Source organism: Ipomoea triloba, chromosome 12 (assembly GCF_003576645.1).
Source record: "Ipomoea triloba cultivar NCNSP0323 chromosome 12, ASM357664v1".
Classification (NCBI taxonomy): domain Eukaryota; kingdom Viridiplantae; phylum Streptophyta; class Magnoliopsida; order Solanales; family Convolvulaceae; genus Ipomoea; species Ipomoea triloba.
Window position 1 is genome coordinate 19,744,651 of NC_044927.1, and position 23,676 is coordinate 19,768,326.

Consider the following 23,676-nt stretch of genomic DNA (forward strand, 5'->3'; position numbering starts at 1 on the left):
CAATATCCAAAATATGACTCTGTTACAATGTATGTATTATTTGTTTATAGCTACTTTCGCAACCTACTAAAACACAAAGAATCAACAGTTGTCTCCACTGAGGCTCAAACCCACTCCATATCATGTGGAGTGTAAACTGGCTTGGGTGCCACTAGACCACAAGATCTAGTGCAGTTAAACTAATTGCCTTTGTATTTTCATACAAATCAGAAATTGAATGGAGTGGAATTGCTCCATTCCTAAAATCATCAACAACATTTCCATAAGATAGCATGAACACAGAGCTTATGTTTCGTAGTGGAGTCTAAATATCAATTGGGCTAAAAAAACATTAAAATACACGCTACAAAACTTCAATAGATAAACATTGAATCTTTTTTTGTTTACATTTTCTTAAAATCAGAAAACTCGAGACTGTCGTGATTAAATCACAATTTTGTAGCATCATAAGAATTTTATATTTTAACTTCCCCTAATAAATGTCAAGGAAAAATAAAAAGAATCGAAGATTAATAGAAACAACAACCAAAAGCCTTTAAAAAAATGATTCATCACTATTAATAGTAGTTCTGCACATTTGAATCAACACTATAAAGGTCCCTCCACTACTTTGTTGTAGTATGGTACCACGACTTACGTGGTCATTTCAAATCGTGCATTTTAAATGGTTGTCCCTTGAAGAAATAAAACAAACACAATAATAGAGATTATTTACCAAATAAAATCAGTTGTAATCAAAGTAATTACACAATATTAATTAAAACATATTGGTCATCTTCAAGAATAAAGTCAATCAATCGTAAAGGCTTCCCATCTATAATCTTGTCTAGTAGTGAATAAATTTCAATGACCTTACCAAAAAATGGATACACTGTTATACTTAAGAAATCTAACAACCATATTAAATAAGTACAAATCCTTAATATTAATGACGAATTTAAATACATATAGCAAATGTGAAATTCTCAACTAATAACTTCTCATTTAGGTTTTGATCCAAGAACAATGATTCCATGCTTCATAATCGAAACATGAATTTAAAAAACGCCTTGTGTTTGTACTTGTACTCCTTCACTTTAGTAACATATTTAAACATAATCATAAATTGATGCGTTACAGTCTTGTACTTATAGAAATTAGTTATAACCAAAAAGTTTTTAATGCCATAGACACCTCGTTTTGTAAAAATATTCCTGAATTTTGTGACTTGGTCTTTAGGTATTAATGCATGAAAATATGTTTCCTTCAACCAAACCATTATATGCAATAGTAAAAAAATATCACTATGAACATGTTAAAATCGAAATAAGTATATTAATAAGACGGCTAAATGGTTGTATCTCTTGATCATGCAACACACACTCTTTGCTCTTGATTTGATTGCTATCGCGTATCTCTCAAACTTCATACGGTCTAATCAATCGCACATTCGCACCCTAATTTTCTTTTTGGTGCTCAAGGAACTTAATTTGCTAGCAGTTGAGGAGTCATTAAGAACTTTCGAATTTAATGCAGAAATTAACAACATAAGACTCTCAAAGTGTATATGTCTATTTATAGATAGATTTGCCCCCAAATCTGATTTTAAAATACATCTTTCAACAAACATAGAAGAACTAAAAGGTCATATTGGGTAATGTGAAATAATAATGATTCAGCAAATGCATGCTTAACCAGAAAATATGATAACCTTATATATTTGCATTAGAAATTGATTATCTTAACAGATATTATGATATAAAAAATACAAATAGTAATAATAATGCTTCTCTTTTTGATACAAAAATGAACAAATTATTTTCCCACAAGAAAAATTCACATACATCATATTCTTACAAGTTTTATTTTTTATTTTATAATACAAGAAATTGAAAGTTTAAGAATTAAATTTAATTAAATTGAAAATTTTAAAAATTGACTTAGTATTTGAGTTACCAAAATAATTAAATTTTGACTTGTTTTTTAAGTGACGAATAAATTGAAAATTTGAAAAATTTGGATTTGAATGATAATGATAAAGAGCTGATATTCATTGAGAAAGAAGATGCTTTGGAGCTAAATATTAAATTATGGTTGACATATACTATTATAGACTAAGTATAATTGTTCATAAGAATGTATTTTTTAAGGGAAAAAAATGGTTGCTTTGACTTTGGAAGAGAAGACGGATGACATTGTTGCATATGGTATAATCATATCAATCAATTGCAACATGTTACACATTGATTGTATGTGTGTTGCCATTGATCAAACAGTTGATATAGATGCCCCTTTGCCATTTCCACTGTTGAGTACATGTCAACATGTTGATGATGCTGTGAGATATCATGTGAATTAGCCTACAAGTTTTATAAAAGTGCAACATAAGGTAAATTACATAGTATATAATAAGCAATATAATGCATCTAATATATGTATATTTATTTTTCTAAACTAATATGTGTATATTTTGAAATTATATATTAGAAACAATGTAGGAAAAAATCTGGCTACCAAAAACAAAAACTTGAGTTTAACTCATCAAGCATGCCTAAGTCGTTATGGCTTCTATATTAGCGTGCTCTTGGTGATGGACAGAGTATAAAAACAATTCTAGATCCTAATGTCTTTGGGAAAACATGTACTCTCTATGTTAATGAAGAAGATGTTACTCCCTTCTGTTAATTGACACTAATATCATACACCTGTATTAGTGTATACATATGGTATGATTTCATATATTTGATATTTATATTTAATTTGATATATATAATTTAACTTCTATGATTTGTTATACTAATTAAGTTGTCATTCAAATGTTAGCTCTTTGTATAGAAAGATGATGGATGAGAACAAGTTTGACAAATTTAGATTTGTGCACCCATAGTGTAGGGCATTTGCCAACGACAAGAACGGATAAACAGTTTCTTCAAAAACAGTTGGAAAGCAGGGCACTAGCCTTAGCAGACATGCTTTCTAACACACTAACTAATACAACACTTTTGGTGCCATGTAATGTAGGGTAAGAATATTGGTTACAATGATACTTTCAATTGCACATTATATTGTCTTGACGAATTATATAATTTTCATTATATATTTATGGAAACTATGCACAAACACATAATTATATTATATAATTCGTCAAGACAACATAATATGCAATTGAAAGTATCATTGTAACCAATATTCTTACGTCTAAATTACATGGCACCAAAAGTGGTGTATTAGTTGGCGTGTCAAAAAGCTTGTCTGCTAAGGCTCGTGCCCTGCTTTCCAACTGTTTTTGAAGAAACTGTTTATCCGTTGGCAAATGCCCTACACGATATGGGTGCACAAATCTAAATTTGTCAAATATGTTCTCATTCATCATCTTTTTATACAAAGAGCTAACATTTGAATGAAACTTAATTAGTATAACAAACAATAGAAGTTAAAGTATATATATCAAATTGAATATAAATATCAAATATATGAAATCATACCATATGTACACACCAATACAAGTGTATGATATTGGCATCAATTAACAGAAGGGAGTAACATCTTCTTTAACATAGAGAATACATGCTTACCCAAAGACATTAGGATCTAGAATTATCTTTATACTCTTTCCATCACCAAGAGCATACTTGTAATAACAATACAGAAGCCATAAAGACTTAGACATACTTGATGAGTTCAACTCAAGTTTTTGCTCTTGGTAGCCAGATTTCTTCCTACATTGTTTCTAATATATAATTTCAAATATACACATATTAGTTAATATATATTAGATGCATAATATTATTTATTATATACTATGTAATTTACCTCGTGTTACACTTTTATAAAATTTGTATGCCAATTCACATGAAATCCCACAGCATCACCAACATGTTGACATAAACTCGACAGTGAAAATGACAAAGGGGCATCTATATCAACTGCTTGATCAATGACAACACACATACAATCAATGTGCAACATGTTGCAATTGATTGATTTGGTTGTACCATATGCAACAATGTCATCCATCTTCTCTTCCAAAGTCAAAGCAACTATTTTTCTCTAAAAAAATGCATTCTTATGAGCAAATATATTAAGTCTATAATAGTATATGTTAACCATAATTTAATATTTACCTCCAAGGCAACATCTTTCTCAATGAATATCAACTCTTCATCATCATCATCCAAATCCAAATTTTTTAAATTTTCAATTTCTTCTTCACTTCATCATTATCATCAAAATAATTAAATTTTGACTGAAATACAAGAAATTGACTTGGTATTTGAGTTACCCTGTCAAAAGGGACAATGAAATCCATTAAGAACTAAATTATTGAGTACACAAGTTTGTTATTGCCAAGTTCAGGATCAATTGCATAAACTGAGAGCATATAACAAAACAAACCCAATATGCAAAAACAACAAACTGATCTGGCACAAAATAAATAACACCAGTGAACAAAAGATGAATTTTACTGTAGGTCTAACAAAGTATTGAACCTGAATATCCCTTAGGACATCCACACATTTCCTAACTCTGGGAGAAAGAGATTCCAGAAAACCAGAATGACCCATTATCAACTTTTGAAGCTTATTCTACAACAGAAGTTGAAAAATTCCACAAACCCTCAGCTTAACTCCACAACACCCCTTAATAATTCATAAATATCTCAAGGTAATAGCTAAAAGTGTAAAGGTTAGCAAAACTCATCACCTTGATGGCATTTATAAGATCTGAAAAAATTCCACAAACTCCACTCGTCGCTGCCGCCGTTGGTCGCTACTCGACGTCGCTCGCTTCTCGTCAGATGCTGCTACTGCTCAAGCCACCGATGCTCAACCGCCGTCGTAGGGGAGGGAGGCAGCGTCCTGACAACGTCGTCGGAGTGTTGGACTGAATCTTCATTGTCGCCGGTCGCAGGAGAGGGAGGCAGCGTTGTCACAGTCGCAGATCGTCGCAGGAATGATACAAGATGTGGGGGAAGGAATCAGATACAAGAGTAACAAGAATAGTGATTTAGGTTTAGGAATTTTACATAATTTTAAATTAAATACAATTAATTATAAATTAAATTTAGATTTTAAATAAAATAATATTATAAAATAGAATTTGCCGAAAATTTTATTTGTAAGAAGTGTTCAGTAAGAAAACAAATATATTGCTATAAAAATAGTTTTATTTATGTTAATAAAAATTAATAATGAAGATTAAATTTAATATTTCAATTTATTCCAAATTCTAATTTTTTTAACAATTAATATTTTTAAATTTTTATTAAAATACATGTGACTTAATTTATTAAAATAACATAAATTAACATTTGCAATAAAATAAAATAAAATAACGCTCAAAGAAAGCTGTTTTAAAAAATTATTGTCTTTGAATTGTTGTGTATTCAAAGTGCAAGACAATACACAAACAAAAACGGATAAATAAAACTGTTGTCTTAAAAATAATAATAATAAAGCGCACGAAGACAATGATTTTACAAAACCGTTGTCTTTGAAGTGTTGTGTATTCAAAGCGTAGTAAAAGACAACACACAAACGACAACGGATAAATAAAACTGTTGTCTTAAAAAAATATCGCACAAAGATAATGGTTTTAAAAATCATTGTCTTTGAAGTGTTGCGTATTCAAAATACAGTAAAAGACAAAACACAAACGACAACGGATATATAAAACCGTTGTCTTTAAAAAAATATGCACAAACACAATAGTTTTAAAAAAATCGTTGTTGTTGAAGTATTATATATTCAAAGTGCGGTAAAAGACAGCACACAAATGACAACGAATAAATAAAATCGTTGTCTTTAAAAAAATAAATAAATTTTAAAAATTTTAAAAAAAATTTTTTAAAAACAAAAAAAAAAAGCACACAAAGACAACGGTTTAAAAAAAAACGATGTCTTTGTAGTGTTGTCTTTTTACAAAACGCACATAGACAACACACTAAAGACGACGGTTTGGAAAAAAACGTTGTCTTTGACAAAAGTGTTGCTTCAAAGACAACGATTTTTGACAAAACTGTTGTTTTTTATATAAAAGACAACAGTTTTGTAAAAAACGGTTGTCTTTGTGCATTTTTCTTGTAGTGCTTGCATTAAAAATAAATAATCATACTGTATCTTACTCTATAATTTGATTACAAATATACAAAAACTTTTTTTTTTCTTAACAAGTAATAGAGTGAAAATATTTCTCTACAAGTAATGTAGACTGTAGACAGTTTTATTTTTTGAGAAAAACTGTAGAAAGTTTTATTGATAGCATATTTATTATTTTTCTACTTCAATGTCACTTCACTGCTTTTTTTTGGGTGTGAAAAACGGTAACCCTTGAAAAAAATTGACTTGTTACATGATTTTTGCATATTTAATAAGTGAATTTCACATTTTCAAAATTCAATGGTTCAATTGATTTCTTTTTTTCTTTTTTAATAAAGTGACATAATTGTATGTTCATTAGAGGAGACATTTTTGTCATATTCATTTATCTCATTATAATTCTTTGTTTAATATACTAAAAAAAGGTTCACATAATTTAAGGTTTTTTTTTTTTTTTCTTTTTTAAACATCAAAACCATACAAATTAAAAGAAACATTCACTTTTTGTGTGACACTTTAATTTTTACATGAGTTATCAATTTAGACCCTCTGGAACAAAGTTGTTTATAAATGTTGAAAATGATTTTTTTTTTTTAAAATCCATATTCATTTATAAGTTTATTGAGTTAATTCAATTTTTTGTTCTAGATTTATAGGCGACAGTCCACTTTGAGTTCTTTTTTATATAATATCCACTTTTAGTTATAGTATTATTGTGATATGACCATTTTTGGTCCTATAATAACAAATTAAATACAATGACATTTCGGTCTTCAATTATGATTTTTTTCAAAAAGATAAACATAAAAAAATATAGCGGGTCATCTTTACTTTGTATAAAAAAAAATCGAAATATCCTTGTCGTATTTAATGACATTTCAATTATTTTGTTGACGGATAATAAAAATGGTCATACCACACTAATACTAGGACCAAATGAGAATGTTCTAATAAAAATGACTAAAAAGTAAACTGTCACCTATAAATATAGGAAAAAAAAAAATTAACTCTAAGTTTATTTAACTAACTTGACAAATGTCCATAAGAAGCAACGTTGCTGAAATTCTCCTCATCCCTCACCAAAGCAACTACTCACCTATAAATATAGGCCAAAGAAAATTTAACTATTTCCTCATCCCTCACCAAAGCAACTACTCACCTATAAATATAGGCCAAAGAAAATTTAACTATTTAACTAACTTGACAAATGTTCTTAAGAAGCAACGTTGCTGAAATTCTCCCCTACTGAAGCACAATGAGTCTCGAACCACTCCCATCATTTATGTGAGAGTGTTAACCGGGACATCGGATGCCACTGGACCACAAGATCTTTGGCAGTAATGAGTGAATTAAGAAGCAATATAGCAATTTTTATTTTCATCATTACAAATTAAGAAGCAATATAGCAGTTTTTATTTTCATCATTACAAATATTTTGCTATTGTTATATGTAATTGTTTATTTAACAAGATATAGTCGAAGTTTTTGTTTTTTTTTAATGTTGACTGCCACACTAAACAAAAGTTTCTATGAACCGTAGTGTAATGCAAGTAGCATTTGTAATATGTTCCATTTAATTTAATTTAATTTTTTTTTAAGGGGGATGCCACATTAACAGGTCAGCTTCTTGGTTCAGCGTTAGCCAAATGAAAATAATAAATATAAATAAATAATCTCGTTAGAAGTACACAACTAGGTGTCGTGGTGTAGTTGGTTATCACGTCAGTCTAACACACTGAAGGTCTCCGGTTCGAGTCCGGCCGACGCCATTAATATGAATTTCTTTTCTCTTCTTTTAGCTTTGTTTTCTTATGTAAATCTAAGATATTCACATTTTTTTATTCAGATAACGGTGGGCTGGGCAATTCAACATTACAATGATGAAAATTTCAAGATGATTATAGTTTTTGCATAAAAATATTTCACAGTTGCCTAACTACTTGCGTAATACACTAATGCCACACAAAAGCGTTTGATTGATTCAAGTTATATATCCTCAATGTTTAGAATTTAGATTAACAACTCTTATATATATATTTCACTTGATTTCTCATCCATCAAATCTTGCAGATCAATGGTTTAAATTTATCCTCACATTCACAACTAAAGAATTGTTCTCACCAGAATAAAAAAAAATAAAAAAATAAAAAAATAAAAAAATATATATATAATGACCCCGTTCATTTTTTACTTGATTTTTCATCCATCCATCAGATCTTACAGATCAATGGTTTGGATATGTCCTCACGTTCTCACTTGGGGCATAGTTCTCATATGATTAGGATTCTATATATATATATATATATATAACATCCAAAAAGAAAATGTCATATCCTCCTCTTCTCAATGTTTAGATTAAACTGAATCGAGTATATCAACTCCCAAAGCCCCATTTAGGACATTCGGCACACAACACACAACACACAACACAACACTGGGCGGGTTCAAATTGAGTCTACTTAGCACAAATAATAAAAACAGAACAATCCTCACATTTATACACTGTTGGATCGGATCCATGATGAAACTAATCAAATTCTTAGTGTACGGGAAAGTGAATTTATTTGATGAACCTAATTTTCTTTAGCTCAAATATAATAATATCTAACATTGGAAACAACATAATAGAGACAACCAACAACCCTCCCACTGAATCATTTGCTCAACTGGAATCATAACAACACAACTAAAAATTTCCTATTAAAAGCATTTGATTTTGGAGCCATCACACTACTCAATCCTGCTCATGAATTCAATTCGATGAAAAGGCTGGCTTGGGGATGCAATCCTGCTTCTTTCAGCGACATTTCTAGCTTATCCGACCCATACACTGTGCGAGGGAAGTTGGAAACAAGTTTGTAGCTATCCATTTCTAAGCTTCCCAATGAATCAACGTAATCATAAAGAGATTGTATTCTTGCAGTACTGTAGAACCTCCTTCCCTCCCGCTCTCCAGTAGGAAAACGTACCAAAACCTGACCACAATCCAACCACATAACATATTCATCAGATTCACATAAACAAGTTAAAAAAAGGAGAAATAAGCCTCATGCAAGCAACCTTAGTGACACAAAATTGCATAACATAATATAAAGAATCAGTAAAAGGATTCTGAATATCAAAATGGCCTTTGTTATGCAGTGGATGAATCTGTTTTTTTAGGGTGACATTTAATACCATAGAAATAGCTATATAACTCAAGAAAACAAACCAAGACCAAAGAGATTACTTGAGTAACATCAGGGCCCTTCTCTGGTTCAGGACCGAGTGACCGAGCCTTCTCCTCCCGCAATTTAGCCAAGGCAGCTTCTCTCTCAGCAGCCTCACGTGCTGCTCTTTCACGAGCTTCTTCTTCCTCCTTCCTTTTCCGCTCAGTTTCAGCAGCTTCTCTTGCTAGCCGCTCCTGCTCTTCCTGTCTTTGGCGCTCCCTAGCCTAAAGCACAGTAGGGGCAGATCCAAAATTTTGAATGAGGGCATACTTATTATACATAATATATATGCCTCTGTGCGTTTTAAATAGTAACATTTGTTATATAAATCAACACAATATAGGAGTACAATTTTGAACAATAGGACAACTGTTAATAAGCATGTACAAAACATCTAATTTGTATAGAACAGGATAAGAAGCATGCTTAACAGAAAGCAAGTACCGAAACTGTGACCAAGGAGAACAACCAAATCACAAATGATCCTTACCTGATCAGCTTCAAGTGCAGCACGGTAAGCTGCATCCTGCTCCTCCCTCAGACGAATATTAGTTCTTCTTTCTTCTGCTTCAAGCCTAGCTGAAATAAGCACAGGAGCACTTTCTTCTAGCACTCTTTGTAGTACTGTGAGCAACTCTTCAGGAGATCTTGGTCCCTCAACCTATAGAATTGGTGTTCAATAACAACCCATAAATGTGATTAATTATGCTGATAGCAATCTAGCAGAGATGTCAATGAAACAAGCCAACAATCAGAAAGGACAGCGGTAAACAGAAGGAAAAAACTGTTTGTGATATATAGTTGGCAGATCACGTCTTTTTCTTTCTGCTGTTCATCAGACCAAAATGTTTGGATAACTCTTTAAGGATGCAAAAGAGTTGACACCTGTAGGTATAATGGGAGCAGCAAAATGATTCCCAGATGGATCTCCATTATCCACTAATCCATTATCTTCCCTAAAAAATAATACACCTCCTCCAAACTCTACCTCCCAACCCCCACATCACTGGCAGCTCCCCCCCCCCCTTCCCTCCCCTCCCTCTAATCACCAGAAACACCAGCATGACTATGTATTTGGTTTCTTTATTTACTTTTTTTTTTTTTTTTTTTAAGGGAGCTAGCTCACTAGCACTGTGGTGACAGCTGGGGGGGGGGGGGGGGGGAAATGACACTACGGTGAAGCTGGTACTATGTTGAGGAAAGGTGGCTGATTTTATGGATGGTGGACCAGGGAAAGGCTAGGTTTTGATCTTAGGGAAAGAAGGGGTTATTTCAGGCTTGTATGGTTTTTATATTTTCTTCCCTAAGCATAAATATTTTGCAAGTAAATCATTTTCCTTCTTCAGAACAATTTCCCATTGAGTGAATGCAATATAGAAAATGGAAAATTATTTAGGGCCATAAGAATAAGGAAAAGAAAAATATAATCAGGTAAACGAAGTATTCTTCTAGTTATAAATTTTTTTATTAAATCATCAATGTTCCCTAGAACTAGAAAAGAGTAGCATTGGAAACTCTAAAAAGACTTTCAGTACTATATTGACAAATATCCTGGATAATCCGCCTTTATATCAAGAATTAATTCCACCTCATTGGCAAAACAAATTATGTCAAACTTCCAAGTCTAGATTACCACCACAAGAAAACATAATATTTAGCATAACTATTTCAAGAAAATAAAGAGAAAAGCTTGAGTGCCGAGAACACCTAAATCTGCATTCAAACTTAGCCCTAAAACATACTAGCAGAGAGTGAGAGAATTTAAAATAGTGTCTTAACCCCAAACACAATAGCAGAGAGTGAGAGAATTTAAAAGTGTCAAATAACCAAACAGGCACCAGAATTTCCCAATATCTACAATATGCAAGACAAGAGGAAAGGTATTAATCTATTACTCTGTACATACTAAGTAGTTCCTGTACCAAAAAAATAGTTTTCCCAATCTTTAAATTTCAGCAGCATTCAACATATATTTTGCAACCATACAGCAAATATGATTATCACTCCGCATTAAGCCAACATAACTAATAATCAATTAGATTAACAAGCTGATTACTAACCAGAAAAGCAAAATGTTAAATTCCAAACTCTGAAGCATCCAGGTAAAAAAAAAGTTTACTGAAAATTATTGAAGTGTACTAGTTCTAGAAACAGTAACGGGCCATAAGATTATTTATACCTGCTGAAGCAGAGCGATCCTCTGGTTGGTTGCAGCCATCACCACAGCACAGAATGGATACCTTGAAGCCTTCAAGCTGTTACTCATCTTGAATCCCTCACTTGCTCTGATGCTCCCACCCCAGGCCACGAAATTCTCATTGACAAATGCAGTCAAGGCCTCATTACACAGCGTTCTCTCACAGAAAACAGGCGTATCCGGATGGTCAGGGGAATGTAAGTAAACAAACAAGAGCTTATACGCATGCCTAGATCTCTGCAAAGCGTCCATAAAACCCTCCGAGACGAAATTAGGCCTTGTGCTTCCAAACTCCCTGTCGAAACCCTCGACAAAAGCCATGGCTTCCTGCGCCGACGCTGATACAGAAACCAGCGGGGCGGAAGCGTGGCCGTTGCGTCCAGAATTGAGGCCGATCATGCCCAAAGAATACGAAAGAACGCCACTTGCTGCCCACACTCCAAGCCCAATTGCGCCCGAAACCAAACCTAGACTACCAGAAATGATAGAGAACGGCAGTGTAACGAGTTTCCAAGCCAGACCAGGGGGCCCACCACCGCCGGCAACGAGCATCCCCGTTTCTCGGTGGTCTTGATTCGTACCCGCGTTGTACGAAGTTGAGTTGTCGATGGGTGGTTCAGAGCTGGTCGCCGCTTCGGAACGATTGTTCTCGGAGATGAAAGCGGAAATCGCTAGTTCGAGATCCCAGCCATGGGCGGACAGGATCTCCGTGCACAACTCGGAGTCTTCAACCCCAGTGATCGCTTTAAAATACGCCAGTTTATCAGCCATATCCCCCATTCTGAGAATTAGGGTTTTGATTACAGAGCTCTATATCTCTCTCTCCCCTCACCCCTGCTACTTGTTCGACGAAATGACGCTGTGGAAAAATCGAGAGATTATTATGGTGGTGGTGTACAGAGGAGCAGTGCTGCCTCCCCGTCCCGCGGTGGGTTAATGGTGGTAGATGGGAGTTCTAATCTCGGAGACACGGAACGATAAGTTCCGGTTTTGACAGAAAAAACGCTTCTAACTGCCTCGAAACTTGCCTGCTTTGGATTATCGCAATCATTTTCAGTGTTGTTTCTGGAAAAAGCCAATATCATTTGGGCCTCAAATAAGCCATTGGGCCAAATCACATCTACCGATACCTGGGCAAATGGTATGTCAGCTATGTTTTAATTTCATTTTTCTCACGTATTAAAGTCGGTTTGAAAATCTAGGAAGGTTATTTTTTTGAATTTTTTTAGTATGTGGGTACTTATGAAGAAAATAAAGTCAAAAGAAAATATTTATTTTGATCAACAAAAAAGTTATTTAATTTGACAAACATTTTCCAAGTTTTCAAATAGACCCTAATTTTATTATAGTAATACTGAAGTATCATTTTAATTATATTTTATGTATTTGTTATCCAATGTATAAAATAGATTTATTATAGCAACATTAAAGTATCATTTTAATTTCAAAACACAATCATTTTACAATATACATGTCTATATGAGCTAGACTATTCAATATACATACAATATATTTATTATAGCAACATTAGAGTATAAGTTTATTTAATTATGTATGTGTGTGTGTAAATTTACTTTTCAATTTTATTTTATACACTAGATTCTAAAATATTTTTTAAAATATATTTCAAAATGCCGTGCCCATCCATGTATTATGTATATAGGGTTGCACTCTCGTGCGAACTAACACCCAGATAAGAAATGAGAACGCTTCACAGCCGTCCACGTGTCCAGATCAACAAATCAGATGCAATTTAAAAAAAAAAAAAAGACGCGGTGGCATTTTCGTAAATAACTGGAACTTTGGTGCACCTAGTTTCACTTACAAGTGCACCTAGTTTCACTTATAAGTGCACCTAGTTTCACTTACAAGTGCACCTATTTTCGCACATATTTTCACTTACAAGTGCAAGTAATTTAACTTGCTAATATTCATGCATCTATTTTTGCAAATATTTTCACTTACAAATGCAAGTAATTTACCTTGTTAATACTCATGCACCTGGTGCAACCTAGGTGCACCTAGTTATAACATTAGGTGCACCTAGTATTGATGCTCAGTGTACAATTCACTTTCACCTGTAATACATTTTACTTGCATCTGCAATACATTTTGCTTGCACTTGTGCAAGAATTTACTTTGTTAACATTCATGCACCTGGGTGCAACCTATGTGCACCTAGTTATAACATTAGGTACACTTAGTATTAATGCTCATTGTACAATTTACTTGCACTTGTAATACATTTTACTTGCACGTGTGCACCTATTTTCACTTACAGGTGCAAGTAATTTACCTTGTTAGCAATTATGCACCTGGGTGCACCTAGGGATGACAATTCAACCCGCCCCCGACGGGGAAAACCGATCCTCGCCCCGATGGGGGCGGGTTCGGGGAATTATTTCGGGGAACGGGGGCGGGGGTGGGGAAAAATTCCTAATCCCCGCGGGGAACGGGGAACGGGGACGGGGAGGGTATTCCACGCCCCGACCCCGACCCCGATCCCCGCTCCGTCCCCGATTCCCCGTATATTATTATGTTATATTATATATTATATATTATTCATATACAAAGTATATAAGAAATTAAAAGTTAAAACCCTAGAAGTTCATTTGTTTTGTTATGTACTTATATTTGGACTTTGGACTTTGAAGGAGTTTGAAACAATTTAAAGTGTTTGGACATTTTATGATTATGTATTTTTGTTTGAAAGTTTGAAACTTTGGATATTATAGTAATTTTAGAGTTTGGATATTTTAATTTTATTGATTTATGTATGTTGAATTTTGACTTTGTTTAAGGATTCAATGCTTAGTTTCTTTTTTTATAATATTAGTTTTTTTTTAATTTACATAATTTAAAAAATCCCCGCGGGGATTCCCCGTCCTCGAAAAATCCCCGCGGGGACCGGGGACGGGGAATGGGGAGGGATTTCGGGGACGGGGACGGGGACCCCATTCCCCGTCCCCGCCCCGCCCCGTTGACATCCCCAGTGCACCTAGAGGAAGGATTAACTCGTCTGAGAACTGCCATTCGTGAATTTCTAATGATCGCCGTGTTCTGCATGCCTTGTACTTGAGTACATTTTTTCCTTCTGTTGAGTTATAACATTACGCGCACCTAGTTATAACGTTATATGCAACTACATTCCGGACACGTGGCGCGCTGTGATTCGTCCGCAGTTCTCTCATGGGCGGCCAGTACGCACCAGAACGCGATCCTATGTATATAAGTCTATAATTAATTAATAAATAGTTAATAAGTTAACAAATAGTAACTAATAAACAATAACTAGCTAGCAAGTGTTGTAATATAAATATAATAGTAATGGGTACTACCTTTTCTTTATCCCTTTCTTCAACTCACTCAAGGTTGTATTGTTGTGTATATATACATATTGAAGGATTAATAAAAGTAACTTTTGGATAAGATTAGAGGCGGATTTGACATCTAGTGAGTGAAAGATATGAACTTGAGTTTCCTAACAAATTGAAGCTGGGATGGAGAATTTAGATTAAACCTATGGCAAAATATGCAAATGGGGTGCAAGGAGTCTGCAACATAAGTCCAAGAGCAAGTGCATCGAATGCTTGGAGGGAAATTGTTAAGGCCAATAAAGTATATCCAGTCTTGACCAAGGCTTATGTAAATAAGTAGGAAATGGTGAAGGATCGGAACTAGTTTTTGGTATAATAGGTGGGTTCTTAATACCTTGGTCAGTTAGCCCCCTAAAAGATCGGAGTTGGTGCCAATAAACAAGTCGGATTACATCCATGGGGGGATAGTGGCGAGCATGTGGACAACATGCATAGGGTGGAAATGGGATCTCTTTGGGGATGCTCTGCCGAAGGCTATCAAAAGGGAGCTGGAGTTTCAGAACTTATGGAGTTATAATGTCACGGGTAAGTTCTCAGTTAAGTCTGCATATGAACTTGCTAATTGTGACAGTCTCGACATGTAGGATGACTGATGGAGAGGATATGGATGCTTAAAGTGCCTAACAAAATGAGGGCATTTTTGTGGCTTGCTCGACATGAGAGACTGACTTGTAACACATAAAGAAAGATCAGATCAAAGGAGACGCCTAGTGATGATGGACAATTGCCCATATTGCATTGATAAATCAGAGACGATGGAGCATCGCCTACAACATACAATGCCCAAGCATTAAGCGAATTTGGAACAACATGATTAGCCCACTCGAGCGTAATTCAAAGGTGTGAGACCTTGAGTTTCAAACAGTACATTGGCTTGACTCCAACATAGCAGGGAAAACTCAGACGTCACATGGAGAGGATTGGTTGGCTGGCAAAACAAAGTGGCGGATACTCTTGTAAAATGGGAAAAACTCAACCGAAAAATTGAAGAGATTTTGAGAGCCCACCAAGGGAGATTTGTGAATTATTGAAAGATGACAAGCTTGGTTGCGGCTAGGCAAAACATGCTTTTGTGAAGAATCTCTCTTGAGGTCTTGGTGTGTCCTCCCCTACATTTCGATTTAAAAAAAAAAGGGTAGTTTTTCAAAATTATTACATTTGAGTTCTCTTTTTCTTTCTACTTAGCTATTCTATATATCCTATTATTCTTGCGCATAAATTACCTACTATTACTATACAACTATCTTAATAGACTTGGGTTAATGGAAGACCAAATTATAACAATAAGTAACAACCTAGTAATAAAATAACTCAATAAACTAAAATACCTAATAAAATAAACAAAATTATAATAACGAGTCTTCTTGGCTAATGAATTATATTGCGCTGCACATGCATAGTTTTTATGCGAGTTGGGCTCACCTAGACCACTATAATCTTTGGATTAAAAGATGTCCTAGCCCATGACCAATGTGGACGGGTACTGTAGTGGATGAGTGGATCGACTTAGTTCAATTTAATTTATTTGTGGTGTCTAGTTACAAACTTACTATTATGGATAAATGACGATGAGTTAAAAGTGAGTTGAGAAGGACTTAGATCCGTTGCTTGGTCCACCCTTATACTTTTTTTCACCCATTCCGACTCGCAATGGGTGGAGCTTTTTGAAACTCACCTTAGCCCCACAAGATGCAAACAACGCAACCCACTACAAGTTTGCTTTTTTAAGACCCACCAACCACTCTCACAAAAAAAAAATAAAAAAAATCAATCCATATGGAATGAATTCGGATTTATAGGAATTGTCATCCCTAGTTACAATGTTGGTAGAATATATATCTATCCAATTGTTATACAGTGGACCATGGTCCAAAAATGACATCGTTTCTTTAAGTAAAGAAACAAAGACCGTTATATTTAACTAATCTCGTATTTATGATGTGTGCTCAAAATAAATGAAGCTATAATGTATCTAAAATGAAACTGAATAACATGTCTCACATATTGAGTGTATATGGTCAAATGAAACTGTAGTAGAATTAAAATAATACTTTAGTTGTGTTGTAATAAAACTATAGTGTATCTAAAATGAAACTGAATAACATATCTCATATATTGAGTGTATATTATCAAATGAAACTGTAGTTGAATTAAAATGATACTTTTTTTTAGTACTACTGACTCTGTTACAATGTAGTATCTGTTCATAGCTACTATCTCAACCTACTGAAGCACAACGAGTCAACAGTTGCTTCCACTGAGGCTCGAACCCACTCTCATCATCCATGTAAAATGATACTTTTTTTTTAGATCAATAGGAAGGGGGGCACCCAGACGATACAAGTGAGAAAGGATTACACCCATTGACGCCATGAAGGCACACCAAATGCATCATCATTGATGGCATCTAACATCACAGCAAGAGGTTGCTGGAGGATATAAGTCCCTCTATCCATACTACCAGTTTTCCGTGCCAACAAGTCAGCTGGCTTATTTTGCTCCCGTGCTATGTGTTGTAGCCTCCAATCTTCAAGCTTCAGGAGTTCACGTTTGCATGCAGAGAGAATATTGTCTGCTACCATGTCAACTTTCCTTCTGCTGGTTATGCCTTCAATTATCTCAATAGAGTCCCCTTCAAGAATAATATGTCTATGTCCCAGAGCTTGCGCAAATTGGATAGCTTTGAGGAGTGCCCAAGCTTCAGCACTTTGGGCAGAACACGATCCTATGCTGTGCAAGAATCCACCTAACCAGTTGCCTTGGTCGTCTATGGCTAATCCACCACAACCGGCTTTTTGATCCAACGAGCTTGAGCTCCCATCAAAATTAATCTTTACCCAATCTTTCGGGGGTTTGACCCATTTTAGTTGCCTCCATACTCTTGGAGCAGAGTTTTCGGCTGGTCCCTTATCTCTGAGGAATGCCTTATTGATATCCTCAATCTGTGTTATGATCCACTGTATTTTGACACTCAGGGGTCTGGTAGTGTTATTAAAGACAAAATCATTTCGCCATTTCCACAACCACCATGTCGTAGTTGCAAAGATAACACTTTGGTTTCGATTTCGGTGGGGATTACCGAAGCCATTTATACCCGCATTAAGCCATTGCGGATATTGTTGGTTCCAGAGTGTTGTTTGAATATTCCGCATAAGACCATCCCATACCTCTCTCGCTGCTATGCATTTCCGTAGAATGTGGTCTGAATCTTCGATATCAGCTTGATAGTATTTGCACCTTGCATCATTTGATAAACCCCGCTTTACTCTATTTGCATTGGTCATAATTCTGTTATGCTTTGCTAGCCATAAGAAAGTGCAGATCTTGGTTGGTACCTTGAGCTTCCAAATTGCACTCCAAGTATTGTCTGTGCTAGTAGATGGGGTATTTGATGCTAGCTTATAGGCAGAGGAAACAGAGAAGGATCCTACACTTCCGTCACCCCAACCAATAACATCATCAGCTTTTTCGTTTTCGCACAGTACTACAACAGCGAGTTGGTTCAGTGTCTCTGATGGAAGAATACCAATAAGTTTGTGCCATTTCCAGCCTGATTGGCTTGACCAATACTCAATTACCCGTTTGTTCAAGTCCAGAGGAGGGATAGGTTCTGAGGCATCCTGGACCAAAGGACGATGGCTGATCCAGGAATCCAACCAGAATTGCGTTTGTTTACCATTCTTTACAATCTTCCTACATCCCTTAACCAAGATAGGGGTAGTCTCTAGGATGCCCTTCCACGCATTTGACATTTTGGCTCTTGATTTCCATGCATGCAGGTCGCCATTTCCATGCGTGTATTTAGCCTTCATGATTTCGATCCAGAGGCTATCTTCGTTATTCATTAGTTTCCAACCCAGTTTGGCTAGTAAGGCAAGATTCATTTGATTCAATTTCCGAATGCCTAACCCTCCATGAGATTTTTCTTGGGTCACTGATTCCCAATTCACTAGATTACACTTCCTTTCACCTTCCACTGCTCCCCATAGGAAGTTACGTGACAATTTTTCTAGAGCAGTTGTCACGCCATGGGGTAATCTAGTGGTCTGCATGACATAGTTTGGGATGGTTGATAATACTAACTGAACAAGAACTTGCCTGCCAGCGAGGGAGAGGGTTTTCATTTTCCATCCTGCTAGTCTACTTTGGACTCTTGAAATCAAATCTGCAAAAGAGTCCGTCTTGAGCCTCCCATGGATGGAAGGAATGCCTAAGTGTTTGCCCATATCGTCTACCTTAGGAATCCCCAAGTTGCCACTGATTGCTTGTTGAATGGCCAGGTCAGTGTTTTTAGAGAAATAAATTGACGACTTTGAGTAGCTAATACGTTGCCCGGATTGGTTGCAAAATTTAGTTAGGCACTTTTTTATGATCGTAGCTTGATGCAGAGATGCCTCCCCAAAAAGTACTAGATCGTCTGCAAAGAACAGGTGTGTGACAACAGGTCCAGTTCTTGTAATCTTAATTCCTTTCCACACACCCTCAGTGACTGCCTGTTCAATGAGGTGGCTGAGTGTCTCTATACATAACACGAACAGGAGCGGGGAGATAGGATCCCCTTGCCGAATTCCGCGACGGGGTCTGAACCATTCCGACTTCCTACCATTACAAGATACTGACAGACGCGAGGTGGAGACACATGCCATAATATTTCGAATCCAAGATTGGTTAAATCCGATGTCTGACAATACCCAACGCAGAAAGTTCCATGAGAGCTTATCATAAGCTTTTTCTAGATCGAGTTTCAATACCATCCAACCTTCTTTACCTTGTTTTGCCCTCATCGAGTTAAGGACTTCTTGGTAAACTAGGGAGTTATCTGTAATCTGTCTTCCTGGTACGAAGCTTGTCTGGTGAGGGCCTACCAATTTGCCCACGATACTTTTGAGTCTCGTTGTCATAGCTTTAGTTAAGATCTTGTAAGAGACATTGCAGAGACCAATAGGGCGGAATTGGGATGCAAGCTCCGGGCTGGGTACTTTTGGAATCAGCGATAGGATTGTATCATTGCAGTTTTCCGGCAGTAGTCCAGTGTTGAAGAAGTCTAGAGCGAATCGAATCAGGCTTTCTTTAACAGTATTCCACGACCACTGGTAGAAACCGGCATGTAAGCCATCAGGCCCTGGAGCCTTAAACGGGGCCATGTCAAAAAGCACTTGCTGGATTTCTTCCGGTGAAAATACTTTGTTAACTTCCAGCCAATCGGTCGAATCTAGTTTCGGGAAACAACCACTTTGAATGTCATGGTTCGAATTTCTTTCTTCCTCTGAGAAGAGCTCAATGTAGTAACTACGTAGTTGATTCAGAATCCCTTGCTCTTCAAAGATCCAATTGCCAGAGTTATCCTTTATTCTCTTGATTACAGATGACGATTTGCGAACCGCAGTGGACACATGGTAGAAGCGTGTATTTCTATCACCGGAGGTAATCAAGTCCTCTCTTGACCTTTGAAACCAAAGAAGTTCTTCCTGCCTGAGGATTTCATCAAGCTCGTCACGAAGTCTCCGGTCAAGTTTGATAAGGTCGGATTTGTAGTGAAAAGATAAGCTACGTTGGATCCCACTCAATCTTGAAAGTACACGTCTTTTCCTTTGGAATATGTTTCCAAATGTGTGCTTGTTCCATGCGTCTAACTCTTTTGCAATGTTCTGTTTATTATTCTCGAGGTGCTCGTCATTCCGCCAGATTCGTTGGACACAGGATTGAAAGTCAGGGTGTAGGCACCATGCTGCATTGAATCTGAACTGTCTATAGGGGTTGTTTTGGGCTGGTTTTGCCAGTTGAACTAATAGTGGAGCATGGTCTGAATTGACTATAGGTAGGTGTAGGACTTCTGCATCTGGGAAGTTGATTCTCCAATCAATGTTACAGAGGGCCCTATCCAGTCGAGCGACTTTGAAAGTGGGGGAACCACAACCTCGCATCCAAGTGAACCTAGGACCAGAATATCCAAGGTCTGTTAGACCCTCGCGAAAAATCCACTCTTGGAAACTTGCACAACGTGAAAAGAGAAAAGAATCAGTGTTGTTAGTTTCATCCCTACTTATTACGGAGTTGTAATCTCCTATTGATAACCAAGGTCCTTGAAGATTCAAGCTCTGCTGAGAGAGGTCTGAAAAAAGTTTCCTCCTTAGGGAAAGGTTAGGACTCCCGTACACAACAGAGAGCATCCATGGAGCAGCATTGTTGTGGGAAACTTGTAGCACAACAAACTGGGGGTGAGTATGAAGAATTTCAAGGTGGGTATTTGTTTTCCACAGCACCCAAATGCCACCCGAGAAGCCTACAACCTCTACACGTAGCCACTCATCAAAACCAATTGCAGTACATATTTTGTCTGCATGGTCACCTGAGACCTTCGGTTCGAGGAGACAAACAATGTCAGGATTATGTACACATAACAAAAATTTAAGAGAGCGGCGAAACGGGGCTGATGCCGCCCCTTGACAGTTCCAAGTAAAGAGCTTCATGGAAAAATAAAAGAGATAAAAGCTCAAGCGAGCATGGGATTATCAGTCACAGGGCCATTGAGGCCAGCAATGTCGCCATCATCCATCATTCCATCTTTGGGGGGGGGGGGGTCCGCCATATCCAAGAATCCAATCTCCCCGTCTGGTGATTTATCGGTTTGGTGCTCATAGGGTAGTGGTTCGTGATGGTGGACTGTGGTTCTGTTTATGACTCTGCCTCTCGCTGAGCCACGAACAACAACATGTTCAGATTCCGCCGCCGCACGTCTAGGTGGGTTACCCCTTCCTCCACGGCCTCTATTGATATTCTGTGGTGCCGTATAGTATCCTCTGGTATATCCATTATTGGTAGGTCTCCAGTTGGCTTCTTTTGCATTCACCTTGGGATTATATTGCCTCTTTTGGGGACCTGTATGTACTGATGTCTCTCTGGGGATTTCGCCGTGCGCTGGTGGCAAGTCCTCTAAAGGGCCATTATCTTCCATATTCTGTAAGGGAGCATAACGAGAGGCATTCGCCATTTCCTGCTGATAAGCTTCATCCTCTGGAAAATAGGTCTCCCTTCTCGAGTATCTGTTGACCGGTTGGTGTGTCTGGTTTTCTTGGCGGACGCCTGGGTTTCCGGGTGACTAGCATCCAGGGGCCGTATTTTTCCGCCGGAAGCCTCGACTTGGTAGGCTTATTCTTGACAAGAGGATCCAAGAAATCACCGCCATGGGTTGGTTCCGTATTGTCAGCTCTCCCATCCTGTTCCATCGCAGCATCAGGGTCTGGTGTGGCCGGCGAGCCGCATTGATCTTGCCGATGTCCATAAATTCCAGATTTAAAGCAAACCAAGTGAATTCCTTCGTATTCTATTGGCCAGGCTTTCCCTTCCAGTGTGAACCTCGCCAATAGTGGTTTGGTCATATCAACTTCTACGCAAACTCTTGCGAATTTACCTTTTGAGACAAGGCTTGTAGTGTCGTCTATTTTGATCGGGCGGCCAATCTTCTTCCCTATTTTCCACAAAAAATCTTCTTCGAAATACTCAACCGGGATCGCAGGTAGTCGTACCCATACCAGTAGCTTCTCCGTTTTGTTGGTGGTGGGATCAAAATTCGGGATCCATTCTTGGACAACCAGATAGTGGTCCAAAACCATCCAAGGTCCTCCGAATCTTGCGAAATCATAGTCAGCCTGGAATTCAAAACGAGCGATGAAGTAATCTTGCTCAAGCGCAATTAATTCAAAGTTACCTTCTGGTTTCCAGAAAGTTGTTAATCTTCTGTGGAGGTATGAATAACCCACTGAGCGGCCAAGAACACGTAAAATAAGGGATCGACGCCAAGGTCTCCGCAATCTCACTTTCTCAGCCTTGGTTACAATGATTGTTGGGCAGTCTGGGTCAGAATTGGCTTCGTCTAGTTCTTCCTCATCTGATACTTCCTCTTTGATTGGGGCATTCTCTGCTGGCTGGTCGTTTCTTTAGTCCCCAACTCGCCTGACCGGAGTGGTTCAGCCATCGACGCAAGAGGCGTCTCTTGGACTACGTCTACCATCGGTGAGCTCCTGTGGCACTCCAGCGATCTTTCGCCCCTTTTCCACTTCTTGGTACTTCTCTCAAGAAGGTCTTGTTCTTCCGGTGAGCGGTCGCTTTCCCCCGGCGATTCCGTTTCCGGCGCCGCGGGTTCTTTCAAAAGTGCTTTCCTAAAGTCCATTACCGTCACTTCTTAAGGGATTGATAATTTGATATGACTGATTGTTCCTATATTGAGAAAACTATACTCGATTTTTATTTTACCTCCTTGTAAAATGATACTTTAGTTGTATTATAATGAAATTACAGTATGTATAAAATAAAACTGAATAAAAGGCATCACATATTGAGTTTATAATGTCAAATGAAATTGTAGTTGATAAAATGATAATTTAATTATGTTGAAATGAAACTCCAATGTATAAAAATGAATTGAATATGTCATGAAAATATAATTAGTTGGACAGAACGGGTGCCATTTCTTTTCACAAACAACACCGTTTTGGACCATGATCCGCAGTAAAATTTGCTATCTCTATCTTAATGACAATTATTTATTTTATAAATTATTTTAATTGTATATGTATCTTGGTATAAATTTGTCTTTGTTGTGGGTAATGATGATGTATAAGTGAGTGTAAAAGATGGGTGCAAATTGTCGTTACGCTGAGGATTGGGGCTATGGCACATAATTGTGTAAATTAAGAAAACTAGGCACTAGAGTATGTGAATCAACTAGAATCCAAGCAACTAATGATTGAATAAGGAAAATAAAAGAATAAATTGGCTAATGTATTAACTGATTGATAAAGGAATGGGCCAGATTA

General features: G+C 36.7%; 2 protein-coding genes and 1 non-coding gene across 3 annotated transcripts; 1 reads left to right on the forward strand and 2 right to left on the reverse strand.

The window, feature by feature from the left end:
• The first annotated feature begins 7,772 nt into the window (after positions 1-7,772).
• On the forward strand, positions 7,773-7,846 carry TRNAV-AAC. Its single transcript has one exon. It is a non-coding gene; the product is annotated as a tRNA-Val (tRNA).
• A 666-nt stretch (positions 7,847-8,512) lies between these two features.
• On the reverse strand, positions 8,513-12,524 carry LOC115999256 (plant UBX domain-containing protein 10). The gene is made up of 4 exons (XM_031239100.1): positions 11,466-12,524; positions 9,777-9,947; positions 9,307-9,510; positions 8,513-9,052 (listed from the first exon to the last, which is right to left on the reverse strand). Exons 1-4 carry the CDS (start codon positions 12,261-12,263, stop codon positions 8,822-8,824), a joined length of 1,404 nt encoding a protein of 467 aa, XP_031094960.1. The 5' UTR covers positions 12,264-12,524; the 3' UTR covers positions 8,513-8,821.
• A 9,343-nt stretch (positions 12,525-21,867) lies between these two features.
• Positions 21,868-23,030, reverse strand: LOC115999492. The gene is made up of 2 exons (XM_031239341.1): positions 22,869-23,030; positions 21,868-22,785 (listed from the first exon to the last, which is right to left on the reverse strand). Exons 1-2 carry the CDS (start codon positions 23,028-23,030, stop codon positions 21,868-21,870), a joined length of 1,080 nt encoding a protein of 359 aa, XP_031095201.1.
• Between the last annotated feature and the right edge of the window lie 646 nt (positions 23,031-23,676).